Consider the following 24,803-nt stretch of genomic DNA (forward strand, 5'->3'; position numbering starts at 1 on the left):
CTCACATTAATCAAATAGTCATTCAAGCCAATACTAAATTGCAACTGTGGGCTATATAAGCATATGACTGTAGGATCCTGTCTAAACTGAAGGTGTAGGGGGTTCAGGGAAAGCTGCCCTAGGACAGGAAATTTGAGCACCAGGCCAACCCGGCATCTCACAGTCATTTCTTATAATCTCGAAAATCCTGCAAGGTGACTTTTCGCTTTGACAAAGCAGAAAACGGGCTCACACCGGGAAAAGAATTCGCCTCAGGTCACAGAACGAGCTGGAAGAAAAGCCAGGATTACCTAGGTCAGCAAAGTGCCAAAGTTCCCGCTTTGCCGCCACTCCTGGCGGTTGAGCAAGTGGCGGGCCACAGGGACACTCCATCTGGCAACTCCAAGGCGTGGGGCGGGGCCAGCGGTGGAGCGGGAGTGGGGCGGATCCTGGAGTCCGGCCCCGCCCCAGCCTCTTCCCGAGAAAGGGCGCCCTGGGGCGTGGAGACGGGGCGGGGCCGGGTCTTTTCAGGATCGGGTGGAGCCTGGGCGCGGCCGCACCTGGTTGGTGGAAGGGGTGGAGCCGGGCTCTCCGGTCCCGGAGGAGGCGGAAGCTCCGAGTGAGTGCCAACCGAGGACGCTTACCTGTTGAGCCTGTGCTCACAGGTAGAGGTGGCGGCTCCGGGTCCAGCAGGTCCAGTGAGCAGCTTCCCAGGTAGGGCCCAATCTGGGCCAGGAAAGATATGTCCCTCTCCCCTCCCACGCTGTCCTTCTCCCCCGCCACTTGATCTTCTTCCTTTAGGTTTGCGGTCTTGAGTCCACTTCTAGCACTGAGATGGGAGCGTAGGGGTGGTGGGTCGGTCCTCACTTCTTCCCTCTCCCTGGCTCAGGAGCTGCGAGCTCCTTAGATCACGAGAACATGGAATCTGGAGGGGAGATACCAAAACCTCCTAGGAAGCCTGGCCCAGCTTTGCCCAGACTGACCGTGACCTTGGAGAGGGCACCATACGCTCTGGTACCTAATATCTTCAGTTGCAAAGCCGGCTCTGACTCTTACCCAGCTTGCCTTGAGACTGGAGGCAATCTAGGGAGCTAGGGTGACACTTTCTCTCTTTTAGAGCAATAGAAGTGCTACTGCTGGGCTGGGGATAGATCTCAGTTGGTAGAGTGCTTGCCTTGCATGCACAAGGCCCTGGGTTCAATCCCTAGCACCACAAAAAAAAAAGAAGAAGAAGAAGTGCTACTGCCTGTGGTCCTAGATAGAGAACCACACCCTCCCACACCCAAATCTGGGAGACTTGGAGGGTGGAGAGCTGAGACCAAGGGCAGCTTCTTCCTAGCTTCCCCATGGTAGAGTTGTTGGCTACCCTGCAAGGCATGTTGACATTCCCAGAGTGGTATCTGAGGCTTGATTAAGGCACCCTGTGAGGCCTGCGGGGGGAGGGGGCAGCACCTGCTCCTTTTACAAAAATGGGGATTTGAATGGCAAGTTAATATATCAGCTCTCAACTGCAAGCAGTGTATTAGAAGCTGACCTACTGCAATACCTACAGGATCAGCCTGGGTAAGTGGGACTGTCATGTTGCCAAAAAAAAAAAAAAAAAAAAAAAAAAAGATGCTGCTACTTCTGCTAGGTGACACATGTGGGCATTTATTGCACATCAGAGCTTTACACAAATTATCTATCAATTACTCACACCTGATATTATCCCCATTTCAAAGGCTGAAACTAAGACTCAGAAAATGAAGTGTCTTGCCCAAAGCCACAGCTAGTGAGTGCCAGAGTGGAGATTAGAACCCAGGCAGTTCGGCCCCTTACCCATAATGTCCATGATCAGAACATCTGGTCATAAAGCCTTGGCCTGGGACAGCAGGAGAAGGAAGGAGGGGCTGGATGAACAGTACATCCTGGGGATAGGATTCAGAGGGCTTGGATCAAAAGACAATCAATGAGTTCTGAAAGGCATTCAGGTGACCAGGCTTCCAGGGGATGAGGATGAAGTGGTTGATTTTAGACATGTTAGTTTGAGGGTGGGGATAAAATAGGGGAGCCAAGCAGAGCTCCTTGTCTGGAGAAGACCAAGTAGGCAGAGCTGGGTCCTGGGGAAAGAAGGTACCTTCAGTGATGCGCGTAGGCAGAAAGGAGGAACCCAGGGCTTGGCTCACAGGAGGCCCCCAAAGTACCAAACAGGCGGGTGTGGGGAGCATCCACTGGTGGGACAGGGGAAAACAGAGTTGAGAAAATTCTAGATGCCCATGACATTCAAACCGAAATGGTTCTGAATTGAGGCTTTTTTTCAGAGGAGGGAAACTAAGGCCAGCAAGTTACTTGCCTGAAAATACTCCATGGGTAGGTCTGAGTAGTGTCCAAGTGCCCCCTCGATACCCATTTCTGCCATTCAGCTCTTTTCTATTAGACCAGTGCTTCTCATCTGGTTCGATTTTTGCCCCCACCCCCACCCCCACCCTGGAGACATTTAACAATGTTGGGAGAGAATTTGGTTGTCACAATGGGGAGTGCAGGAGAGGAAATAATACTAGTATCTAATGGGTAGAGATCAGGGGTGCTGGGTAGAGATCATGGGTGCTGCACAATATCCTATGATGCACAGTTCCCCACAACAAAGAATCTCTGGCTCCAAATGGCAGTCTTGCTGAAGTTGAGAAACTACTAGAAAAAGCTAAGCTGCCACCTTCCTTTCCTACTCTAGCCCTTTTGTCCTTCTAAAGGGCAGATAGCTCAGGCATAGGCCTCCACTGACCAGACCTTTGCCCCCACCCCTGCCCTGCCTATCCCGTGCTTACTCCTTTATTTCTGGAAGCTTTTGAGTCCTCTGTTTTGCCTGGGCTCATTACTCTAGAGCCCTGCCATCATCAGATGGATATCTGTCCTTGTCAATCTGTCTCCCCAGACCTAGAGTCACAGAATTTAGTGTTAGGAAGAGACCAAAGTGGAGTTTCTCACCTACCCACCTGGCAGGTACCTTCAAGATAAAATAGTCTTTGAATTTAAAATGACATGTTAGGGATCCAAAGAGTTTCATTTTACCCCATTTTTGTTTTAGCAGTTCCAATCAGGCCTCGTATTGGTGAAGTTCTGACATATATTGAAGGAATCCACTGCTTGGTCTGCCATCCCAGGACAGGCAGGACAGCAGCATTACCTGAGAAATGCTGTCTGTGGGGGATCCTGTCATTCAAACTCTTCCAAGAGTAGGCTGTGGACTGTGCATACTAAGGTAGTTCCAGTTCTCCAACACTAAAGGGTACAGGCACTGCCTGGGGATCTTATTAAAATGTAAATGGAAAATTAGGAGGGATGAGCTGAGCCTGGGTTTTTATATTCCAAACAAGTGCCCAGGTGACGATGATGCTGCCAGTCTGTGGACCACATTTTTAGTTCAGGGCATCACAAGACTATGCAAAGGTTGCTGTGGGCTGGGTTGCCCTCGCCAGACAACTGTGGTATAGTTTTGGGACCAAGGACTGGAAGGAGCCCATGGTATGGAGTTAGGAGATCTGGATATGAGTCATTACAGACACACACACAGACACACACAATTAAAAAAAAAATCTATACCCTATGGGCTTAATAGAGCTAGGATAAATCACTCAGCTTCTTCAAGGGGTGGTCTTGTGTGGTTGTGGTACTGGGTCTAAGAGAGGCAGATGCGCTGTGAAGGTGGGACAGTCTGGGTCTTGACATCCAGATGCAAGCAGCAGGTCATTGGCCTGGCCAGCAAGGCAGGGCTACTGAGCTGACACTGCTAGAGTGGACACCATGCCAGCTTGGAGGTGGCTCTCATTATATCCCTGGCTTTTCTCCACTCTTCCTCCAGCCTTCCGCTTCTGCTGCTGCTTCACCCAGCCCTGCCTGATGTGGGAGAGCTGGAGGGACCGGTCTGGCTGGAGGAGGGACAAGCTTTGGCCCAGAGCCTGAATGTGGGTCTGAGGGCCTATCTGATCAAGTCTTGGTCTGCAGCTGGGGGCTGAGAACTACAATCTGGAGACCCTGGGGTCAGGCATGGGCCTGCACTGCAGGGTGGACCATGAACAGGCATCCCACCCGGGAAGTGGGAAGGAATTTGGAATGTGTGGCCTTAAGTCCCCAGCTACAGGGGAGACCCTACCTTGGATTACTGGCCCCAGGAACAAGGCTAAGAAGTCTTAGGTCCCTGAGGTGTTCCTACCCCTGGTCCCCCACAATGGCCAAAAAAAATGCCCCTTCCAACTCCCAGGACCAGGAGGCAGCAAGACAGATGAACCCATTTCTTAGATAAACAGAGACCCCCTCCTCCCCATTTCCTTTAAAAAGGCTGCCATCACCCAGCAGGGCCCTGAGCCTCATTTGAGGCTGCCCCCATTGCCCATCCTGTCCAGTTTTCACAGCTGGATCATTCCGGCGGTTTATGATGGGGTTCAAACCCAGGTCCTCTCCTGACTAGGTGTGAGACCCTGGACAAGCCACTCCACCTCTCTGATCTTCCTGTGGCTCATCTGTAAACAGGAGTAATAACACCCGCTCTGCCAGCCTCGCAGGGTTGTTGTGACGATGAAGTGAGCCATGCCCATGGAGCCCATGGTCATTATCGTGAGTCATGGCATTTAGAAGCACCGGCACCCAGGGATTGTCTTACTCTGTGCCCTTGTTTTTAACAGATGTGGAGATCGGCAGTTGAGAGAGGAGCCAGCCGTCCAGGGATCCCACAGCCGGTTGGTGGGCCAGCCAGGGAGCGGCTCCCGTCCCCCAGCCGTCCCCTCTGTGCCGAGGTTCTCCTGCTCTGAGGCAGGACACCAAGTGAGCCTGGGCATCTGGGCGGTCCGCTGTAGAAGCCTCCCCACGAAGGGACCTTGGTCCGAGGCACTGCCTCTCTGCCAGCACCAGCCATGAACTACGTGGGGCAGCTGGCCGGGACAGTGTTTGGGACGATGAAGGAGCTGTATCGGGGCCTGAACCCCGCCACGCTGAGTGGCGGCATCGATGTGCTGGTGGTGCAGCAGGTGGACGGCTCCTTCCGGTGCTCACCCTTCCACGTGAGGTTTGGCAAGCTGGGCGTCCTGCGGTCCCGGGAGAAGGTGGTGAGTGCTCCAGGCCACCAAGGTGGCCACTGTGTGGGGTGGGGGGGTAGAGGGTGGTTTTAGAACAGGGCAGCCATGACCGTCCCAGGAGAGGACCTGGACCTCCCTTAGGTGAGGATCCATCCCCTGCATGGATTTCCCTTTTTCTGTTTTCATGGAAGGTTTTTGGGTTGGCTGAGGGTTTTGGTCTGAGATTATTCCCATTTTCCCATGGAAGAAGCTCAGTGAGGCCCACCGTGGTTTTGCAGCTGTGAGGCCTGGCTGTGACTTGCAGAGAACTCATCTGTGTTCTTGCTAAGTCATGTCTGTCTCCCAGCCCAGTCCCTCATTGCTACGGATGTGCATGATCTTATCTGCCCAGTGGTGGCTTGGGAGAGTAAATAGGAATTAAAAATGCTTTCTCAGGGCCACGTATAGGGCTATACTCAGAGGCTAGTTCCTGTAAACCCACATTCTACACAGGGCTCAGGAGAACAGGATAGAAAGTTGTGTTAGCACCCGGGTTCCATGTGTGAGTAGCTATACGGTGGACCCAATCCCCTTCTTGATGGGGCAACCGTGAACTTTCCAGAATGTGACAGGAAAGTGTAACCTGTGGGAGACAGTGTACCTCAGAGGTTGAGAAGGTGAGTTATGGAGTTTTGGGGTTTCTAGACTCACTGGCTGTGAGGCTGCTTCCTCGCAAATTACTTAAACCTCCAAGCCTCAGTTTCCTCATCCATAAAGTGGAGATAATGATAGGAGCTACTGCAAAGGTTTGTTGTATCACCATTAGTGAGATGATCTACACAAAACACCATAGGATGGCCCAGCGGGTGGTAATTCTCATCCTTGTTCGTGCAGTCAACAACCTGGGGGCTGGGACGATGCAGCCCTGTTCTTGTGGGATGTGGGAGAGAGAGGAACATGAAAACCAAGTGATAAACAAGCATCCAGGCATACCAAGGTCGGGGTGGGGGTGGGGGTGGGGGGAGAGCTCCAGCCAGTGCAGAGCTTGGGGCAGCAGGGAGCTGCCAGTGGACTGGGCATCCCTGGCCCACCACCCCCCATTACAGGTAGACATCGAGATCAATGGGGAGCCGGTGGACCTGCACATGAAGCTGGGGGACAGTGGGGAGGCCTTCTTTGTCCAGGAGCTGGACAGCGATGAGGTGAGAGTTGCCTTTCTCCTCAGTGCCTGCCTGGCCCCTTTACTGGTGCCCCCTCTGGGTGGGGCCTGGGGATCCATCACTGTCCCCGCCCTTGGGAGCTCTCCATTGGCTGAGGTCTGATGCAGGGGAGTTCCCTGAGGCTGGCCTTGGGCAGGGGATAAGCTGTGGGATCCCAGAGAAAGGGGCAGCCAGCTGACTCCGCTTGCCAGGGAGTTGGGAAAGTCTCAGAAGAGGGGCCCCTGAGCTGGGCCCCTGAGGGATAGAAAGGAGGCCTCCTCTGGCCAGCATGGAGAGAAGGGCACTGAAGAACGGTCCAGGAGGCACCAGGTCTGGCTTGTTCTCAGTCTGGTCCTTGCAGCTGGGCACAGGGGTGTGTGGGTGGAGGAAACAAGAGCCTCATTTGCATGAGGGGGCGGGGCCCAGCACAAGCCCAGGGAGGAGTTTAAACTGTGAGAACAAACTTTAGTTGAGCTCCTACTGTATACCAGATCCTAGGCAGCAGACTCAGACAAAGGCTGATTCTTGCCCTTCAAGAAAGTTCCAGACTAATGTGGGAGACACATACATCAATGCTGGGCCTGTGTGGTCATTGCAGTGAAGGGGTTGGAACTGGGGTTTGGGGTAGTCAAGGCAAGCTTCCTGGAGGAAATGGCTTCTGGCTGAGGCTTAAAGGAGAAGAAGGTGTCCACTGTTACGGACTTGGCAGAGGCAAGAGGCTAAGACCCAGGTTTCTTTCTGGTCAGCTGGGGTGGCGGGTGGCTCCCTGGGATGGGGGCTGCTCTACCTTGTTATGGAACTCTGTAGGCAGCAGTGACCGCAGGGCCATGCTGCTGCCACCTCTACCTGCAGGGCCAGGGCCTCAGGTCGGGCTCTGAATGACCGGGGTGAGGACACCCCCACCTGGCTCAAGCCCTCCCAGCCCTGCCCCTGCTCTGCTCCACAGGAGGACGTGCCTCCCTGCCTGTGTACCTCACCCATCCCATGGGGGGGCCTGTCGGGCTTTCCCTCCAACTCCCTGCATGGCACAGCTAAGGAGCCCGAGGGCCTGGTCATGGTGGGCTCGGCCTCTGCGGGGCGGAAGAAGAGGCGTCGCAGGAGGAAACCCAAGCGGAAGGAGGATGCAGTGGCAGCAGATTCTAGTTCTGAGGAACTTGAGGCAGGCACCGAGAGTGAGCTGTCCCCGCTGGAAAAGCCAAGGCCAGAGCCCCCAGGGTGTGTAGAGACCCGAGGAGGCTGGGTTGTGGGGACACCAACCTGGGGTTCAAATGCTCTCTTCTTCTGCTGATGCTGTGGCTCTGGGTAAGTCCCTTGACCTCTCTGGGCTTTAATTGCTTCACCTTTCCAATCCCTGAGGTCCAGGCTTCCATGCCCTGCCTGGGGTGTCCTGCTCTCTCTCAGAACATTTCCCTGTCCTCCCTCAGCAGTATTCAGTTGGAAGGGGAATCCTCACCACAGTCCAAAGACATCTACCCCTACTCGGATGGCGAGTTTGCGCCCCAGGCCAGGTAAGCGAACCGGTGGGCTGCAGAGGTTTCGCTTTATACCTTTAGGATGACAAACGACACAGAATCCATTTCATCTATTTATTGGCCATTTGTATTTCTCTGTGTTTAAGTCTTTTGCCAGTTTAAGAAATTGTGGCAAAATACAATAGAGTGAAATTTACCATTGTAACCAATTCAAGTGCAAACTTCAGTGGCATTATGCACATTTGCCATGTTGCACAACTGTCACTACTAGCTAGTTCTAGAAGTTTTTATCACCAAAAAGGAAACCCGGTACCCATTAAACAGTCACATCTTGCCCTCCTTTTTGTATTTTTTGTATATATTTTTTAATTGGATTTCCAGCGAGGGGCAGTGGCACGTGTTTATAATCCCACTTACTCTGAGGCAGGAAGACTGCCTAGACCAGCCAGGGCAACTTAGCAAAATAAAAAAATAAGAAAACAGGGCTGAGGATGTAGCTCCATGATAGAGCGCTTGCCTAGCATGCAGGAGGCCCTGGATTCAATCCCCAGTACCACAAAAAACAAAAACTGGATTTCCTTCTTATTATTGACTCATAGGAGTTCTTCATATATTTATAGGATTGGGATGACTTAGACTTGACATATTCTTTACATATTCTGGATTCAACACAGGCATAAAAGTGTTGCAAATACTTTTCTCAGGGCTGGACTGGGTGACGGGGTGTTGGCTGATGGGGGGACAGGTCTCTGAGTACTTGTTTCTTGTAGCCTCTTACCAGAAGGCTTACCGTCCCCTAAGAGTGACTCTGAGCTGGAGCTGCGGGCCCCAGAGTCCAGTCCCCTGAGAGCTGAGTCCCACATGCAGTGGGCGTGGGGAAGGCTGCCTAAGGTAAGTTCCTCCATGTCACCCCCACTCCCTGCCTTTTAGGGGCTCCTTGGCCCTTTGGGTTAGGATTGGGATGATGAATTTGGGCCACTTCCCCACAGCTTTCTGGGGTGTGGAAGGTGGGTCCTGCGCCAGCCCATATCTTCCCATATTTGTTTGACTGCAGGTAGCCAAAGCTGAGCGGCCTGAGTCCACAGTGGTCCCTCCAGGTGGCGCTGGGACAATCTCTGCTCTTCAGAAAGTACCCAGCACCTCCTGCTCTTCTGTGGCTGCCGTGGACCCTTCGGGATCCCCAATCCTGCAAACAGGGGCAGGGGCTGGCCTGTTTGTGGAGTCCCAATGGACAGAGACTCTGCTGGCCCCAGAGAGCGAGGAAACCAAGACTCAGAGCTCTGGGGATGCAGGCCTCTCTCCTGACTCCAAATCATGGAGCTGGGCCACCCTGGAGGGCCCTGTTCCCACCGGGCAGCCAGAGGCCTCTGTGGGGAAAGGTGAGTGCTACTGGGACCCCTGGCGCTGGCCTCATATGGCTCCTGGGTGGGCTCCGGGACTGCAGGGACTTTCTGAGCACCAAGTGGCCCCGGCCCTCACGGGCTTGCCATGCAGGGTGTAGCCAGTGTACACACAAGAAGGAAGGTGAGACGTGGGCTACACAGCAGGGCAAGTGGTGGGAGCCAGGCCAGGGAGGACCTCTCTGAGCTGGTGACTCTGGAGCTGATGGGAGATCACGCTCCACCCCGGTGAGGAGCAGGGGAGGAGAATTCTAGCATGAATGGGGGTGCCAAGACGGGAGAGAGGTGTCGTGTCAGGGGAGCAAGGGCAGCTGGAGCTTTGAGTGGGCTGGGGGAGGGGGTTGGGACAGGGGATGAGCAGGGCCCGATGTTTGTCCATTCATGAGCTGGGATTTACAGCGAATGGCAGGAGGACATTCGGCCTGCACTGTCCAAATCAGTAGCCACTGGCTTATATATGGCTAAGTAACATTGAATTTAATTAAAATTAAGCAAAATTTAATCTTCTGTTTGTATGTCACATTAACCCCATCTTAAAGTGTACTTAGCAGCCACATGTGCCTGGCTAGGGGCTACCACACTGGTCAGACATGGGACATTTCTGCCATCACAGAAAGTTCTGTTGGTAGGCTGTTCACAGGCAAGGGGCGTATGCTGCTCACTACTGAGCCATGTTCAGTGTCCCCTTCTCTGCCCTCAGGCTCTCTGAAGAGAAGCCAGCATCTGGGCCCCAGTGACATCTACCTGGATGACTTGTCTTCCCTGGACTCTGAAAATGCAGCCCTTTACTTCCCCCAGAGGTACCTGGGATCTGGGTGCCGGGGTGTCTTGGGACTGGGGCCTGCGGGGCCACAGATCAGCTGTCAGTGGCCAGGGAGGTATGCGAACCCATGTCTCCCTTCTCTGTATTTATGTCCCTACTGACCCTTCATCCCCAGTGACTGTGGGCTTGGGGCCAGGAGGTGGAGTGAACCCAGCAGCCAGAAGCTCCTGGGAAACACTAACCCCAAACCTGTGCCAGAATCCACTCTGGACTCCGTGGACACCATAACGCTGTCCCTCTGCGGTGGACTGGCTGACAGCCGGGATATCTCCCTGGGTATGTTCATCCACATACTGAGCCCTTCTGAGGATAAGCACAGATCCCAAAGGACAGGAGAGGACAGAAGACCCCTTGGGAGGGGCAGAGCTGTGAGACTAGGTCAGGCTGTGAGACCAGCAGGGGCAGGGCGTTCCTAAGTCCCTCTAGACAGAGGCTTGACACTGAGCTGTGACGTATCTCTTGATTCCTGGGGTGGGATCAGGTACAAAAAAACACCTGTAGGAGGGGAGGAACCCTATCAGGTCAGAGAACCAACTGGTAGGAGGTATGTGGTAGAGTGTGGGGAGCCTGGCATCATACGTGGGCAGTGGGTCATATGTGGGATGTGCCAGCCTCACCCCTCACTCTCCACCTCTGTGCCCAGAGAAGTTCAATCAGCATGTGGTCTCCTACCAGGACCTCACTAAAAATCCCGGACTCCTGGATGATCCAAACCTAGTGGTGAAAATCAATGAGAAGTAAGTAGCGGGGGTGGGGTGGGGTGGGGTGGGGTGGGGGTGGGGAGGGGTGTGTGGGTGCAGGTGGCCTGAAGTTCCGCCGAGACTGCTGCAGCCCCAATACCCCATTCTCTCTCTCTCCAGGCACTATAACTGGGCTGTGGCTGCCCCCATGATCCTTTCCCTACAAGCCTTTCAGAAGAATTTGCCTGAGGTAATGGTTAGCACACAATGGAACTGTAGCTTGGGGTCAGGAGGCCCTGGCAAGGAAGTGGAGGGTGAGCAGGGATGGGCCTGGGAGCCTGTGGCTACTAACTACAAGACCCATTCTGAGAGAGGAGACTGAGGTCCCCCCAGCCTTGCTCCATCCTTCCCAGGTTTCCTAAGCAAGGCTGGATCCTGTTGGGTTTGGACTTTACTTCAAAGGAGCTCAGGGCAAACCAGAGGGGGATACACTTCTGACAGATGCCTAAACTAGAACTTGCCTTAGACAGGAGGATTTGGGATCTGAAAGATGAGTGGGATCAGCACACCACAGGTGTTGAGCACCTCAAATGACCAGGCCCAGACTGGGCATAGTCTCTAATCAAATAGAAACTGTCTCCACCCTCTAGGAAGATGGAGCAAATAAAAGAATCATCAAATGAACATAAAATTCAACTGAGTGCTGGAAAGGAGAGGTCCAGGGTACTCCGAGGGCCTACAATGGCAGGAGCTGCTAGGCGAGTGCACACTGGGCAGATTGGAGGATGAGTGGGGCTCGAGCAGGTTGGGGCAGGGAACGGCACGTATGGATGCCTGGAGTTGGGAAGGGACCCAGCTTCTTCATTCCCTCTCAGAATCTCCACCCTTCCTGGGCCATCTGCCCTTGCTCTCAGAGGACATTCCCTCCTGAGCAGTGCCAGCTGGCCTGTACTTCTGCCTCTCTGGGAGTCATCCAGGGCCTCCCCTTGCCTGGCCCACTGTTCTTGGTTCAGTTAGGCTTGTCCAAAGAGCATTACCAACCAGATGTTGATAGCTGGTGCTTCCCTTTGGTGACACTCAGCTCCAACCTCTGGCTGGCTCTGGGTCTCAGCCCAGAGCCCATGAGAAGGAAACCCCCTAAATTGGTTCCCTTTGCCTTACTCAAACAAATCCACCATAATGATGCTCCTGAAAGCTCCCCCCCCCAAGAGCCTGTCCCCAGTAAAAGGGGTATGCTAGGTGGCCCAACATGTCCTCCCGACTTAGGTTCCGTGTTCTGCTTCTGGAAAATGCTAATGTGTCTGGTGGGCCTAGGTCTGGGCTCTCCCTGAAATTATCTAGCACAGATCTAATCAGCATTTTTCACCAGGTCGTTTCCCCCCAGTTAAACAGTGATGGGAACATACAGAAAAGGAGGCTCTTCATGAAACAGGATCCCTGGCCTCAGGAGGCCACCTGTGTCTATCTTGGAGGTTGAAGGGTGTCCCGGCTATAGACTGTCCTTCCTGCCGCCACTTGGCAGCATCACACGTGGAGGACCAGTTCTTGAGAAACTCCCAAAGCAGCTCTACCTTCTGGCCCTCTAGCAAGGGGACTGACTCACAAGATGTGGAGGGCAGGCTGCGGTTGGGCTGGGTCAGGCTGGGGGATGGGAATGGCCCTTAGTTTCCTATGCACAGCTCCATGAGTCACCACTTCTCAGGAGGAAAGTGAACATGGTTTCTCAGCCCCCAGATGTTGACAGCACCTGGCCGAAGGGTTGGCCTAGACTCTGGGCTTGTGGGAGTCCCAAGGGCAATGTAAGGAAGGTGTGTGGGGTACAGAAAGAACGGCCATGGTTTCTATCTGCCCACAGAGTACCGTGGACAAGCTGGAGAAGGAGAAGATGCCCCGGAAGGGTGGGCGGTGGTGGTTTTCCTGGCGCCGCAGGGACTTCCCAGCAGAGGAGGTAGGTGGTCATGGTTCAGGAGGTGGGGCCAGCACGGGGCTGGAGGCCGTCCAGTGATGGATATTCTTCCTACAGCGCAGTGCCCAGAGGGAGAAAACCACAGCCAGGGAGCAGCAGGGGTGAGTTGGACCCGCTGGTGACTTTGCAGCTGGGGCCTGGGGCCAGGCCATGGTTCTTTTTCCTTGAGAATGTTCCCACTTCACAGATGGGAAAACTGGGACCTAGAGACACATCGAATGTCCCTCAGCCAGGAAATGGCAGGGCTGGAACAGGCACTCAGATAAGCAGGGACTGGCTGATCTGGCCTCCTTTTTTCACCTCTGATGCAACTCAGCCTCCTGAGGATGGGCTGGCTGAAGCCAAAGAAGGGGAACCTGGGAATAAGCCCCAAGACACACATTAGGGGCTTATTATCCCACATAAGCATCTCCAGAACAGGCCCTGCGTCCTGGCAGTGGAGACACACTGAGGTTGGGCACTGATCTGCTTTTACCTGCTGGGGTGGATACTGCCAGCCATCACCCAGGTGTTTGTTACCACCCCACACAGGTGACACCTAGAGGGAGGCGCAACCTTGGGAGTGTCAGGGACAGGTTCCAGGCTGCTCAGGGCCTGGGCCAAGAGTAAGCACCTACTTAAGGGAAGCACCTTTGCATGGGGGAGTGGCTTGAGTGCCCGCTCTGCCTGCAGGGAGAAGACTGAAGTCCTGAGCAGCGAGGACGATGCCCCAGACAGCCCTGTGATCCTCGAGGTCCCCCTTCCACCACCCTGCACTCCAGCCTGCATGCTCACCTACAAGAAATCCCTGCGCCTCACTTCTGATCAGATTGTAAGTACATGCACACGTGTGTTTCTAGCAGGAGCAGGGCTGAGCTGAATCTGTCCCAGAATTTCAGAGCTGAGCTGAGACTGGTTACCAAAGGCCAGAATCCATCCATTGGGTAGCTGTCCTAAAGGCCAGAGGCAGGGGCTCACTTCTTCCCATGCCAGCCCATTTCTCTGTGGGATGCTCTGATTGGAAAAGTCCTCTCTTGTATCCTCCTGAGATATCTACCTGCAGTGACCTGGTTGGCTCTGGGTTTGCCTTTGGAAGCCGTATCAATGGAATCAAATGCTGATAACAGCCCTTTGTATTTTAGCAACACCAGTCCTTCAAGTCACATGGTCCCCGAGCTCATAATGGGTGGCACTTGTAACAGGGACATTTTTCTTTGTGTGTGGCTCCATGGTCAGGAGGTATCTAGGAGGGTCTGACCAGCCTGGTGCAAGCTCACACACATCTCAGGGTCAGCCAACTGGCTTTGGTAAAACAGCTACCTCTGTTTTTCTCAGTGGATCACATATAGGCCTGCTTTTTGTTTTTTTTTTTTTTTTTTTTTTGGAGGGGGATGTATTGGGGATTGAGTCCAGGGGCACTTAACCACTGAACCACATGCTCAGGCCTTTTTATTTTGAGACAGGGCCTCACTAAGTTGCTGAGGCTGGCTTTGAACTTATAAACCTCCTGCCTCAGCCTCCTGGGTGGATAGGAATATGCCACTATGCCTGGCTGGCCTGGGTCTCTCTTTAAGGGAATGTTGAGTCAGGTACATTAGGCTTTCTGTGAAGACCCCCATAGGACTCCATCTGTGGAGTGGGGTTTCTCCCTGCCAAAAGTAGCCTCAACCTTGGGCTGACCCTTGACCTGGGCAAATCATAGGCATGGCTTGTCTGAGACTCATCTTGGAGAGTACAGGGAAGTTAGGGCTCCTATGCCCTGCACTCTGCAGGGCCCTAGCCAGCATGAGCATCCTCTGCCCACATGCGTGTGTTGGCTATCTTCAGGAAGGGTCCTGAGCTGGGAGGAAGAGAAGAATGAGAAGCCCATGGGGGTCAAAGGTTGGAGAGGGGTGGATAATGCCTGTCTATATTGGATCACAACGTGCCCCTCTTTACCTGGCCCCAGCGGCACCTGAACCTTCATGAAGGTGCCAATGATGTGGTCTTCAGTGTGACCACCCAGTACCAGGGCACCTGCCGCTGCAAGGCCACCATCTACCTGTGGAAATGGGACGACAAGGTGGTCATCTCCGACATTGATGGCACCATCACCAAGTGAGGCCCAGCTGGCCAGGGGGAGGGGAAGGAGGGCCTGGGGACTCTGTTGGGTCTGTGTAGAGGTGAGGGACAGTGTGGAAGGCCCTCCTTTCCTGTAGGCCATCCTGAGGTTGGGGGCTGGGCCCCCCTGGGTTATACACATGGAAGAGGAGGGCCATGTAGGACAGCCTCAGAGTGACTCTTCTTCTCTGTCTGTAGGTCAGATGCTCTGGGCCACATTCTGCCCCAGCTGGGGAAAGACTGGACACATCAGGGCATCATCAGTCTCTACCACAAAATCCACCTGTGAGTGCCGGGTTGGGGCCAAGGCACGGAGTGAAAGGGTACTTAGGCCATCCTGACTTCTGCCCCTGGAAGCCAGGTTTGGGAAACAACAGGGCCCACAAGGGAGGCAGATTAGCAGGTCCATGGAGTACCGAGACCCTCTTCCTAGTGAGCTGTCTTCCTGCTGGTCTCAGGCCAGGGGTAAGCCCTCCTCCGTCCTGGTCTGCTGGGCCTCGGAACTATGTCCATGTTCCTTTTAGCTAGGACAGCTACTAAGGTCACTTCTTTCAGCCCTGGCCTAGCCCTTCTTCCTGAGTCCTCCCATCTCCTTCTGCAAAGTTCTCTGGGTTTGCAGACCTGAGCCCCAGGGTTAGGCTGGGCTGAACTGGATGAGGCCAAGGGGACAGGATGAGAGTGGCTAGTCTCTGATGGCTCTGTGCCAACATGTCCTCCACCCCCCAGAAATGGGTACAAATTCCTGTATTGCTCAGCACGGGCCATCGGCATGGCTGACCTTACCAAGGGCTACCTGCAGTGGGTGAGCGAGGACGGCTGTGGCCTCCCCAAGGGCCCCATCCTGCTATCTCCCAGCAGCCTCTTCTCGGCCCTCCACAGGTAACCACCCCTACACAAAACAAGCCCAAGGCCTTGAGGGAGGGACAGGTGCAACCAGGCCAGCATTCAGTCGTGGGTGTCGGCTGGGGCTAGATCAGACCCCATGTCACCTGCACCTGCCCCTCTGGTTTCTGCTCCTCCTTGGCCTCCTTCCCTGGCTGTGGCCATGGCTGTCCCAGGGAGGTAATCGAGAAGAAGCCAGAGGTGTTCAAGGTCGCCTGCCTGAGTGACATCCAGCAGCTATTTCTGCCCCATGGACAACCCTTCTATGCAGCCTTTGGCAACAGGCCCAACGTGAGTGTGCTCCCTCCCCAGGGCCGAGTCCCCCCCTCTCCAGTCCCAACGGCCTCAGTTCCACTGCCCTTGTCCTCCACAGGATGTCTTTGCCTACCGGCAGGTGGGCCTACCTGAATCTCGGATCTTCACAGTCAACCCCCGTGGAGAGCTCATCCAGGAGCTCATGAAGAACCACAAGTCCACGTGAGGCCCAGCCCTGCCACATCCCCATGCCTTGGCCTCTCCCTGGGCCCCAATTTTACCTCCTCCCCGGCAGGATCCTGAGTCCCCACTTCCCGAGGTGGGGGCCGAGGCCTGGCCCTGCTCAGGCTCTGTTCTGCCCACAGGTACGAGCGGCTCAGCGAGGCCGTGGAGCTCCTCTTCCCGCCTGTGGCTCGTGGAGCCTGCGCAGACCTGGCCAACCCTGAATACAGCAGTTTCTGCTACTGGCGGAAGCCCCTGCCTGCCGTGGACTTTGACTCCCTTGCCTGAACCTGCTCTGGAGTCCTCTCCTCCCTGGCCTGGCCCAGGATTGACAGGGTATCTAGGGCATGGGGGTTGGAAGCTCCGTGCTATGGGGAAGAAGAGGGCTGCAGGTGGACAGGTGACCACAGGGACCCTACCTCCTCTCTGAGCTGAAGCAGGTGGAGCAGCTGGTCCAGGCTTCAGCAGGGCCCTGAACTGTGGCAATTAGATGTTTCTCACCTTACCGTCTTCTCTGTGCCCTTGATGCTACCCTGAGACCTTGCCTCAACTCCTGATAGGACAGAGAGAAGAGAAGCCCCACTGAGACTTGAGGGGAAGAGAGGGGGTCAGCAGCAGCAGGGGTGACTGAGTGGCATCTGGAAAGAACACTGCTCCCCCCGCTCCTTCTGGGGCCCTAGCCTGGACCATCTGAAGCCAGACTTTTATGTGGCCCTGCTCTGGTCCACAGTTCTTGAGCCAGGCATCACTGCTTCCCCTCACTGGTACCCTGGTATCTCAGTCCCAGGCCTGGATACGCCACGGTGCCTCTGAAGTCCGGGAAAGGGGATTCAGGGGTACTTGAGGGCTGAGAGAGTGTGGCTCCTGCTTGTCCCATCCCCACTCTCCAGCATGTCCCTGATCCTCTCAGCCCATTCCCTGAGGACTCAGCCTCCAACCCTGCCAGGGGAAATGGTGTTTGCTGACCACCCTGCCCTGGCCTCCATTGGTCAGTTCCATGCATAGCTATTAAGCAAGCACATGCCTGATGTGCTGTGGGATGCGAGGCTGACGCTGTCTTTGAAGAAAGCACCTTAGACTGGCTAAAAGCTTTAATTCAGAATCTGCCCTCCTCCAACAGTGCCCGAGAGGAGGGCATAAAACTGAATGTCCAGAAACCAGAAGGCAGGGCTATGGGACCCGCAAACAGCACAGGAGGCCCATGCTACTCGGGAGAAACTGAGTCCCAGGAGCCCCAGCAGACACCAGAGTCTCTGAGGACAACTTGCTTTTTCCAATTGTCCTGTGAATTTCTCACCACTTTGTGAACCTTTGGCAGGGCTGGGAGCTGGCAAGGGTGTTAAAAGCAAGGCCTGGACCCCTTGAACTCCAGCTGTGGCCTGCCTCTCAGGGTCTGGCTTCCTTCAGGCCCTGATACCCATGAAGGCCACTCTTGGGTGAGAAGTACTGACCTGGGGGAAAGATTTTCCCCCAACTGGAAGGAAAGGACCCTACAGGCACCAGAGTGCTCTGAAAACCTGTTTAGGGAAGGAAAGGAAAGGGAGACCTTGGGGTATCATGTCCAAACCGACTGCCTGGATCCAATGCTTCCTTCTGTGAGCGTCTACAGCTGCCTGTGCCCTCACCTTGAGGGAGGATCAAAAGGAATAAAGAAAACTTTAGGTTGCATCTCTGTGCTGCTGTTCTGTCCTAAAGGACACGGGGAGGGGGGAGCTGGAAACACCTGGTAGTCTCCAGTCCTTCAGAAACAGCATCTCTGAAGCTGCCAGATGTGACAACAGTTCCAGTGGGAGTCACCTTCCTGAAGACAACAATTAGTGACAGAAGCCCCCAAGCACTTTAACTGCCCCTTGTAGGCAGAGGGAACTGGGGGTGGTCCCTGTCTGAGAATGGGCCCAGAGTTGCACAGCTGCTAACTCTGGTGTGTCTGCAAAAGAGCAAGTTGCAGACTCTGGAATGTGTGCTGTGACTCTGGCCTTCAGGCACGATGACCTTGCCTTGACCACTATCCTGAATTGTCCAGTTTGTGAAGCACTGGCTTTGATGGCTTGGACAGTTGTGCAGAGGTGAACCAAGACCATTCATCCAGTGGCCCCTGAAGTGGCATGTAGGCTGGACAGAGAAGGCTGGGAGGTGCTGCTGCGTAAGGAGGGCTCTGGGACATTGTTCCCAGAGTTGGTGGGATCTGGGCTTAGATCCTGTCCAGCCTGCCTAGTTGGCTGGCCCTGGCCTCACCTGCTCAGCCAGCTGGGCCCGGCAGTCCAACAGGTCATCCTGAAGGCGGGCAATGTCCTGCGTGTGCTGGGCCAGAGTGCGATTCAGCTGGTCTACGTGGCCCCACAGGCCTTCCCTGGACCTCAGCAGCTCTGCAGGCAAGCTGTCCAGGCTGGCGGCCAGCAGGCCCAGCCTCCCACATGCACCCTCCACTTGTGCCACCCGCTGGTCAAAGTGACCCACTGCATGCTGGAGTTCCTGGGCTGTGTCCTGGCAGCGGCTGAGGCTCCCTGCCACCGTGGCCACACCAGCCTTGAGTTGCTCCAACTCTCCTCGCAGGTTCAGGACCTGCCTGTGGCCAGCCTGAAGCCTTGAGCCATGGCTGCTGACCTGCTCCTGGATGGCATGGACTTCAGCTTCCACCTTGCGTTCCCGTTCATCCAGGGACGTGTTGGCAGCCAGGAAAGCGTCAGAGTACTGGCTGACCGAGTCACTGAGGCCTGTGAGCGATTTGCTCACTGAGTTCAGGTTGACCTTCAGCAGAGTGATCTCACCTTGGAGTGAGCTGCTGGTCCCTTCTGCCAGCTGTCCCTGGACTTCGGCCACAGTACCATTGAGCTGTTGGAGCAAAGCTGTGTGGCTGGCCACCTGGCGTAGGAGGGCCTCACTCCGGCTCTGCCAGGCCTTCACCTCTGCCATGAGGTCGTCCAGAGTGGCTGAGGTGGTACTGGGGGTGCATGAGGTCTCCAGTGAGACCAGCCGTTGTTCCAGCACCGCCAGCTCTGTCTGCACGAGGGGCCGCGGGGCGTTGTCATGGCTTAGCTCTCCAGTCAGTGTGGCCAGGCGCTCCTCTAGGCTCTGTACCCGCTCTTCCAGCATAGACCCAAAGCCACTCACACCCCAGCCTCCAGTCTCCATCCTCAGACAGCAGCCCTTCACTCCATTCTCTGTCCCATTGAGGGCCTCCAGGCCCTCAAGCAGCCCATCCACACCTCCCTCAAGCATGGCAGCAGACAGGTGTGCAAGCTCATCCCCGGCAGGGGTGCCAGGACCCCGTTGGGCTTTGGTGACTGCCTGCAGGTTACTCTCGAGGCTGTCCACACGGGCACTGATCAAGGCCAGCTGGCTGCAGCAGCTGCCCATGCCAGCTACACTCAGGCCCTGCAGCCTAGTGCCCAGTTGTGAGAGCTCCCGGCGAAGGGCCAGCTCCCGGCCATCAAGGCTTTGGTGCAGCCGCTGGCTGGCCGCCTGGCCCTCCTCACACTGCCGCCGCACCTCCTGCACACGCAGGTCACACTCACTCTGGACGCCTTGCAGCTTCTGCTCGAAGCCATCCAACAGGCTACCCCAGAGTCGCTGTAGCCGTTGGTCCACATATTCTTCCAGCAGAGCCAGGGAGGTCAGTGGGGTTGGAGGGGCTTCCCGCAGCCGCTGCAGGTGGGCCTCATGGCCGAGGGCCAGCACGTGCACTTCATCCAGCAGTTGCACCTTGGTCTGCAGTGTGTTGCTCACTTCTGTCACCTTGCTCAGGATCTCGCCCAGGGGAGGTGTGAGTGATCCTCCAGGTCTGTCTCCTGAGTCCACAAGACCCTCGGGGATGACACCAAAGCCCACAGGGGCAGCAGGAGCTCTGGGGCCACCACTCATCCTGTTAGGGTCCTCGTGGCTGGCCACCAGGCCACTGAGAGTCCCATATGCTTGTGCCAGGCGCTGGACATCACCCTCCAGGCGTTCCAGCCTCTCACCAAACAGCCCTGGGCCTTTTCTTCCTGGGATAGAGGAGGAGAGACCCCAGGAGAAGAATCACTGACTGACCCAGTCACCCAAGATACTTTCTTTTTTTTTAGGTACCTAGGATTGATCTCAGGGGCACTTGACCACTGAGCCACATCCTCAGCCCTATTTTGTATTTTATTTAGAGACAGGGTCTCACTGAGTTGCTTAGCACCTCACTTTTGCTGAGGCTGGCTTTGAACTCATGATCCTCCTGCCTCAGCCTCCTGAGCCGCTGGAATTACAGGTGTGCACCACTGTGCCCAGTCCAAGAAGGTTTCTGATCTAAAGTCTACCTTCTGGCCGGGCATGGCTCCCTCAGCTTTGAGGCTGGGCTCAGGGGTGGGGCCTGAGGTCTCAATTTCGTGCCTCATATGAGATGTACCCCTCTCTGGGCCTGCCAGAGCTCAGCAAGCCTGGACCAGACCCTTCCCTGCCCTTCCACCGAGCCCAATAAACCTGATCACCTTGGAAGATGTCCAGAGGCAGACTCACCATTAGGGCTTGGGGCTGCTCTGCTGTAAGAAGGAGGCCTGGGGCCTGGGCCCAGTTTCCCTGAGGGAATCTGGGGTTCTGAATCCAGATGTGGTGAGTGAGCCCCATGGTCCGTGAGATGCTCAGGGCAGCCTTCTCCAGTGAGGCCAGGACAGCAGCGCCAGGCAAGGTCTGTCACTGTCTTGTAGCCAACCTTGTATTTGGGTCTGATCACTGTGCGATACCTGGGCCAGGAAGGGGAGAGGGTCCTGCACCTGTGAGCTGAGAATCCTGCCCCTAGTTGATATTTAGGGCCATCCGTGGACACTTGCATAAAGTTTGTATTTCTCCCCACCTCCACGCCACCCCTTGGGTTTTCCTTTTTTGGTGTTTAAGGTAACAGGCTGGAGTGGTGGGGCAGCTCTGAGTTCAGTGAGTGGAGAATGCAAGTAGAAGCCTTTACTTCTTCTGATTGCTTGGGAAGAAGGCTAGCAAGGACGTAGCCCCAACCTTCTCAAGACCACTTGGACCTTCTTTAGCTCATGCTGCCACAAGAAATCCCACTCGGGCTTTGGTAGTATCTCAGAGAACTCTGATGACGTCTCAGCCCTCCCTGGAGGTGTGTGCCCTGGATTTGGGGCCAGCAGCCCCTCTCACTGCCCTGAGGCCATGCCTGGCTCCCACCAGCTCTTGGTAGTCTTTCCGTTCCTCTCCAGCCTACTCCAGGAACTCATCTCTGGTCAGAAGCTGGTAGTAGGGCACTCTGGTTTTGAGCAAGGAGGGGAAGGCTGCAGGATGGGGGCAGGTCTCATCAGGGACCCCCTCCTGTTCAGCCATGTACCTGTTCACCCACTGACACACTGGAGCACAGGTGTGTTTCCAGATGCACACTTGAACTCCAAGAGGAGAACTGGGCATCACATCTGCAGCATCATGGGCCCTTCCATGAAGCGTTTCTGGCCTAAGCCTGGGCATGATGCTTATCTCTGGCCTACCTTCTCATGGTTGCCAGTCTTCCATGGCTTGGCCCAGGCCCCCTGTGGCTGAGTGACCTGCTATTCTCTTCCTCCCCCACCCTCTGCCTCCATCATTTCCTTCTGGCCTAGTGCTGCTTCTCTCCTAGGCACCTTTCTCTTGTTCCCCTATGGTTTCAGGGCTATAACCTGCTCCGGTCTCCCTAAGTGATGTCCTGCCACAGGTTCAAAACCTTTGGGTCCTCCCTGGCCTCTCCTCTGGGACCCGACCACTGTGGCCTAGGTGGGAACAGGTGGGCTCTTTGGAGTCTAAAGCCTGCAGCCCCTGATGGAGACAGCTCTGCTCTCAGCTGAAGGCAGAACCTGGGCTTGTGCCCAGAGCTCTAGAGAGAGTGAGCCTGGGGTGAACTCACGTGACTGTCCCAGGGCACTTGGGGCCCCATCCACACTGCCGGTACTCGGCCTTTATGTAGCTCTCCACTCCTTCCTGTAGGACGCAGGTCACGTTCCTACGCACCACGTATGCACAGAGGGCCCTACGGGGAAAACGCCATCCCTGGAATATCTGACCAGAGCCAGGCCCACTGAGGACCTACCCTCTTACCTCTACCTTTCCGTCTCAGGAGGAGACCAGAACCCCCACGTGTGTTGTCTATCCTCCTTGCCCCTTGCCTGGGATCCAGGATATTCTGGGTTGGGCCCAGTCCCACTGTTCTCTCTGGTCTCTGTGTCCTGGGTGGCTGGCCACTGGCTAAGCACTATACAGAACTTGGTATGGTGCCCCCCTGACCCCGGGACAGACCCAGCCCAGATTCTTCAAGTGCCTTGCCACATCTCCCACCCTCCAACTCCTTCAAACTGTTTATCTTGGCCTCAGAGCTTGGAGATCCCGACTTTGTGGCTCCTTTGAGACCAGGCTTCTCCTTCCTCCCCTGGCATAGCTCTCCAGCCCCTGCCTTTGCTCATTTCCTCGCTGGGACCAGGTCTTGTGCCATCTCCTCCAGGAAGCCTGCTCTGATGTGCTCAGGCCCACTGAGTGTTGGCTCTGGGCCTGGGCAGTCTTCTCCTCCAAGACCTCTCAGATTTAACTAGCGTTCAAATTCAGGCATGAGCTGACCACTGTGGACCGCCCCTCTCTCTCAGAACACGCACTCAGTAACCCCTATCTCCTCTGTGGCCCAGTTACGTCGGGGCTCCCAAGGGCCTGCTGGGGGCTGACCACAGGAGAGGGAGCAGCTCCTAGAGACGCAGGGCTCCATCCATCTCCTACCTGGCTGGGAGGGGAGAGATGGGAGGCCTCGTCGCGAGGGAAAAACCCCCGCGCTCCTGGCACCGACTGCCCTTCCGCAGCTCCCTCCACCTGGTCCGCTTCGCCCAGGAGTTTGCACACAGCGCAGCTGGAAAATGTTATTTCTCTGGAAAGGTTTCCGCGGGCACTGCCAGGATCCCAGCGCCTCGCCGGGCCCCTTCGGCTTATTTTCCTTCGCCAGCCCGGCAGCCTCCTGGAGCGTGGGGGCGCCCGCCCTGCAAGGCTTCGACCCGGGGCGCCGCCCCCTTCTTGCCGCTGCCTCGGGTGCCGGGGGCCTCGACGCCCCCAAGCGGGTCGAGGCAGGTGGGAGCCGAGGCGCGCTGCGCGGGCCCATCCCTCCCGGTTCCCGCCGCCGCACGCCCGCGCTTACTTGTGCGGCCCCGGGCGCAGCCGCGGGCGCCATCCCGTCGTGTAGAGGCTGTAGCGGGGGGCACCGGGCGGCGCGGGCCGTGCGAGGAGCGGGGTGCCCTTGGCCTGCGTCCCCGAGAGCAGCGCCGCGACGGCGCACAGCCAGACCGGCAGGCGACGGCGGGCCATCGCGGCCCCGTGTCTCCACCTGGCCTCGCGCGCTGCCCGCTGCGGGTGTGTGTCCACCCGCCGCGCCGCTCCGCGCCACCTCCTCCTCTGGCCCGCCCGGTCCCTCCGCCACTCGCGGCCCCCGAGCTAGCTCACTTGGCCGCCTGGCGCCTGGCGCCTCGCGGCGGCTGCGTCCCTCCGAGTGGCCGGCGCTGCTCTTGGCTGGGGCCGCGGAGGGGAGGCGGGAGGCGGGCTCTGCGCGGATTAGCATAAACTTGGGGCCGCGCCGCTGGGCTCCGCCAGCCCCCTCCTCCGCCGCCGGCCCCCCGCCCCAGTTCCGAGCTGACGCCCGAGGGGCCGCTGCAAGAGGTTCAAAAGGGAACAGCTCCCGGGTGGCGGGGCGCAGGCCGCCGCGCCCTGGGAGACCCCTCTAAACACGCCCAGCTACTACCGTCGCTCCGGGCACGCGGTGAGAAGCAGAGAAGCCGACCCTCTGAGGCTGGTCCGGGCGCGGGGCTCTCAAGGAGCCGCCCATCTGCAGGATACGCTGATCTTAAAAGTCCACATGCACCGGGACCGCGGTCCGGGATCTGGAGCCAAGATGATGGTGTTTGGGGCGCACCGACACCGCCTCCCCAGCCACTTTTGTGGAATAGGCCCAAGACTGTCTCTGTTGGCTAGCTTTGCCTCCAAACTCATCAATGTCTGGGAGATCCGTAACTCTATGGACTCCTGTCCCCACCAACCTGTGCAACCCAGTTTGGTAGCCAGTTTGCCTCTCGGGTTCTCTGATAGGGTCAGTGTTATCTCTTGTCTCTCTGAGCCCCAAACGCCTGTCCCCTCTCTAGATCAGACTAGAATGCTGTGCTTCTTTGTGAACTCAGGCTCTGGGTTGTTATTAGCATCTGGTCAAAGAAAACCTTTGGGTCTTTATCACAAGGTAGGCTGGGTTAAGCCGGGCTTCCTCCGTATTTTGCTTGAAATGGATTCTTGGAACCCACGCATTTTGGCCTTTACAGTCGTCTTCATTCACATCATCATCTTGTTGACTATTTAACTTGCAAAGATTCTTTTGAATCATGATTCTGTCACCCAACAGAGTGGCACTTTTTTCTGGCTTCATCTTATCCATTCAGGGGACTACAGCCACCTGTGTCTTCCACCCAGTGGCTGGTAGGTGGGATGAAGGCATGGACTCCAGGGCCCGCCTGGAGAGACCTGTTTCTAAACTGAGTTTGAGATGCGATTGAGTAAGGGATGGTGTCAAGAATGCTGAAAGTGGCCACTCTGAAACCCACATCTCTGCCCCTGCCCTCTTCCAGCCACCAGGGCTTGTGGGTCCCATGGGGCCTGACCTAAGCTGACCTGATTATCCTTTTTTCTGGACCTTGGAATTGAAAAACAGAGGCTGAAGGGCATCCAGCTTCAGGGAGTGGCCAACTAGTTCCCTAGGGCTGCTAACAAATAACCACTAATCCAGTGCCTTAAGATAACAGAAATTTTGCCAGGCACCATGATATATGCCAGCCATCCCAGAAACAAGGGAGGCTGAGGCAGGA

The 24,803-nt window shown here is 56.0% G+C and overlaps 2 protein-coding genes across 4 annotated transcripts; one reads left to right on the forward strand and one right to left on the reverse strand.

The window, feature by feature from the left end:
* The first annotated feature begins 540 nt into the window (after positions 1-540).
* Positions 541-17,882, forward strand: Lpin3 (lipin 3). 3 transcript variants are annotated; one of them, XM_026383334.2, is made up of 21 exons: positions 541-693; positions 4,638-4,776; positions 4,858-5,057; positions 6,113-6,208; positions 7,152-7,420; positions 7,630-7,713; positions 8,448-8,568; positions 8,732-9,056; positions 9,778-9,877; positions 10,016-10,176; positions 10,544-10,637; positions 10,761-10,830; positions 12,436-12,528; positions 12,604-12,647; positions 13,219-13,357; positions 14,474-14,622; positions 14,824-14,910; positions 15,352-15,504; positions 15,684-15,798; positions 15,881-15,984; positions 16,128-17,882. In XM_026383334.2, the coding sequence occupies exons 3-21, from the start codon at positions 4,866-4,868 to the stop codon at positions 16,270-16,272; spliced, it is 2,541 nt and encodes an 846-aa protein (XP_026239119.2). In that variant the 5' UTR covers positions 541-693; positions 4,638-4,776; positions 4,858-4,865; the 3' UTR covers positions 16,273-17,882. The 3 variants fall into 3 exon arrangements, with proteins under 3 accessions (XP_026239119.2, XP_026239121.2, XP_026239120.2); XM_026383336.2 differs by having other exon boundaries at positions 4,638-5,057; positions 15,902-15,984; XM_026383335.2 differs by having other exon boundaries at positions 4,638-5,057; positions 7,633-7,713.
* Positions 17,883-18,195: 313 nt separating this feature from the next.
* Positions 18,196-23,265, reverse strand: Emilin3 (elastin microfibril interfacer 3). Its single transcript, XM_026383322.2, has 4 exons — positions 23,099-23,265; positions 21,833-21,955; positions 20,467-20,690; positions 18,196-19,967 (listed from the first exon to the last, which is right to left on the reverse strand). Exons 1-4 carry the CDS (start codon positions 23,263-23,265, stop codon positions 18,196-18,198), a joined length of 2,286 nt encoding a protein of 761 aa, XP_026239107.2.
* Between the last annotated feature and the right edge of the window lie 1,538 nt (positions 23,266-24,803).

This window comes from Urocitellus parryii, chromosome 6, assembly GCF_045843805.1.
Source record: "Urocitellus parryii isolate mUroPar1 chromosome 6, mUroPar1.hap1, whole genome shotgun sequence".
Lineage (NCBI taxonomy): Eukaryota > Metazoa > Chordata > Mammalia > Rodentia > Sciuridae > Urocitellus > Urocitellus parryii.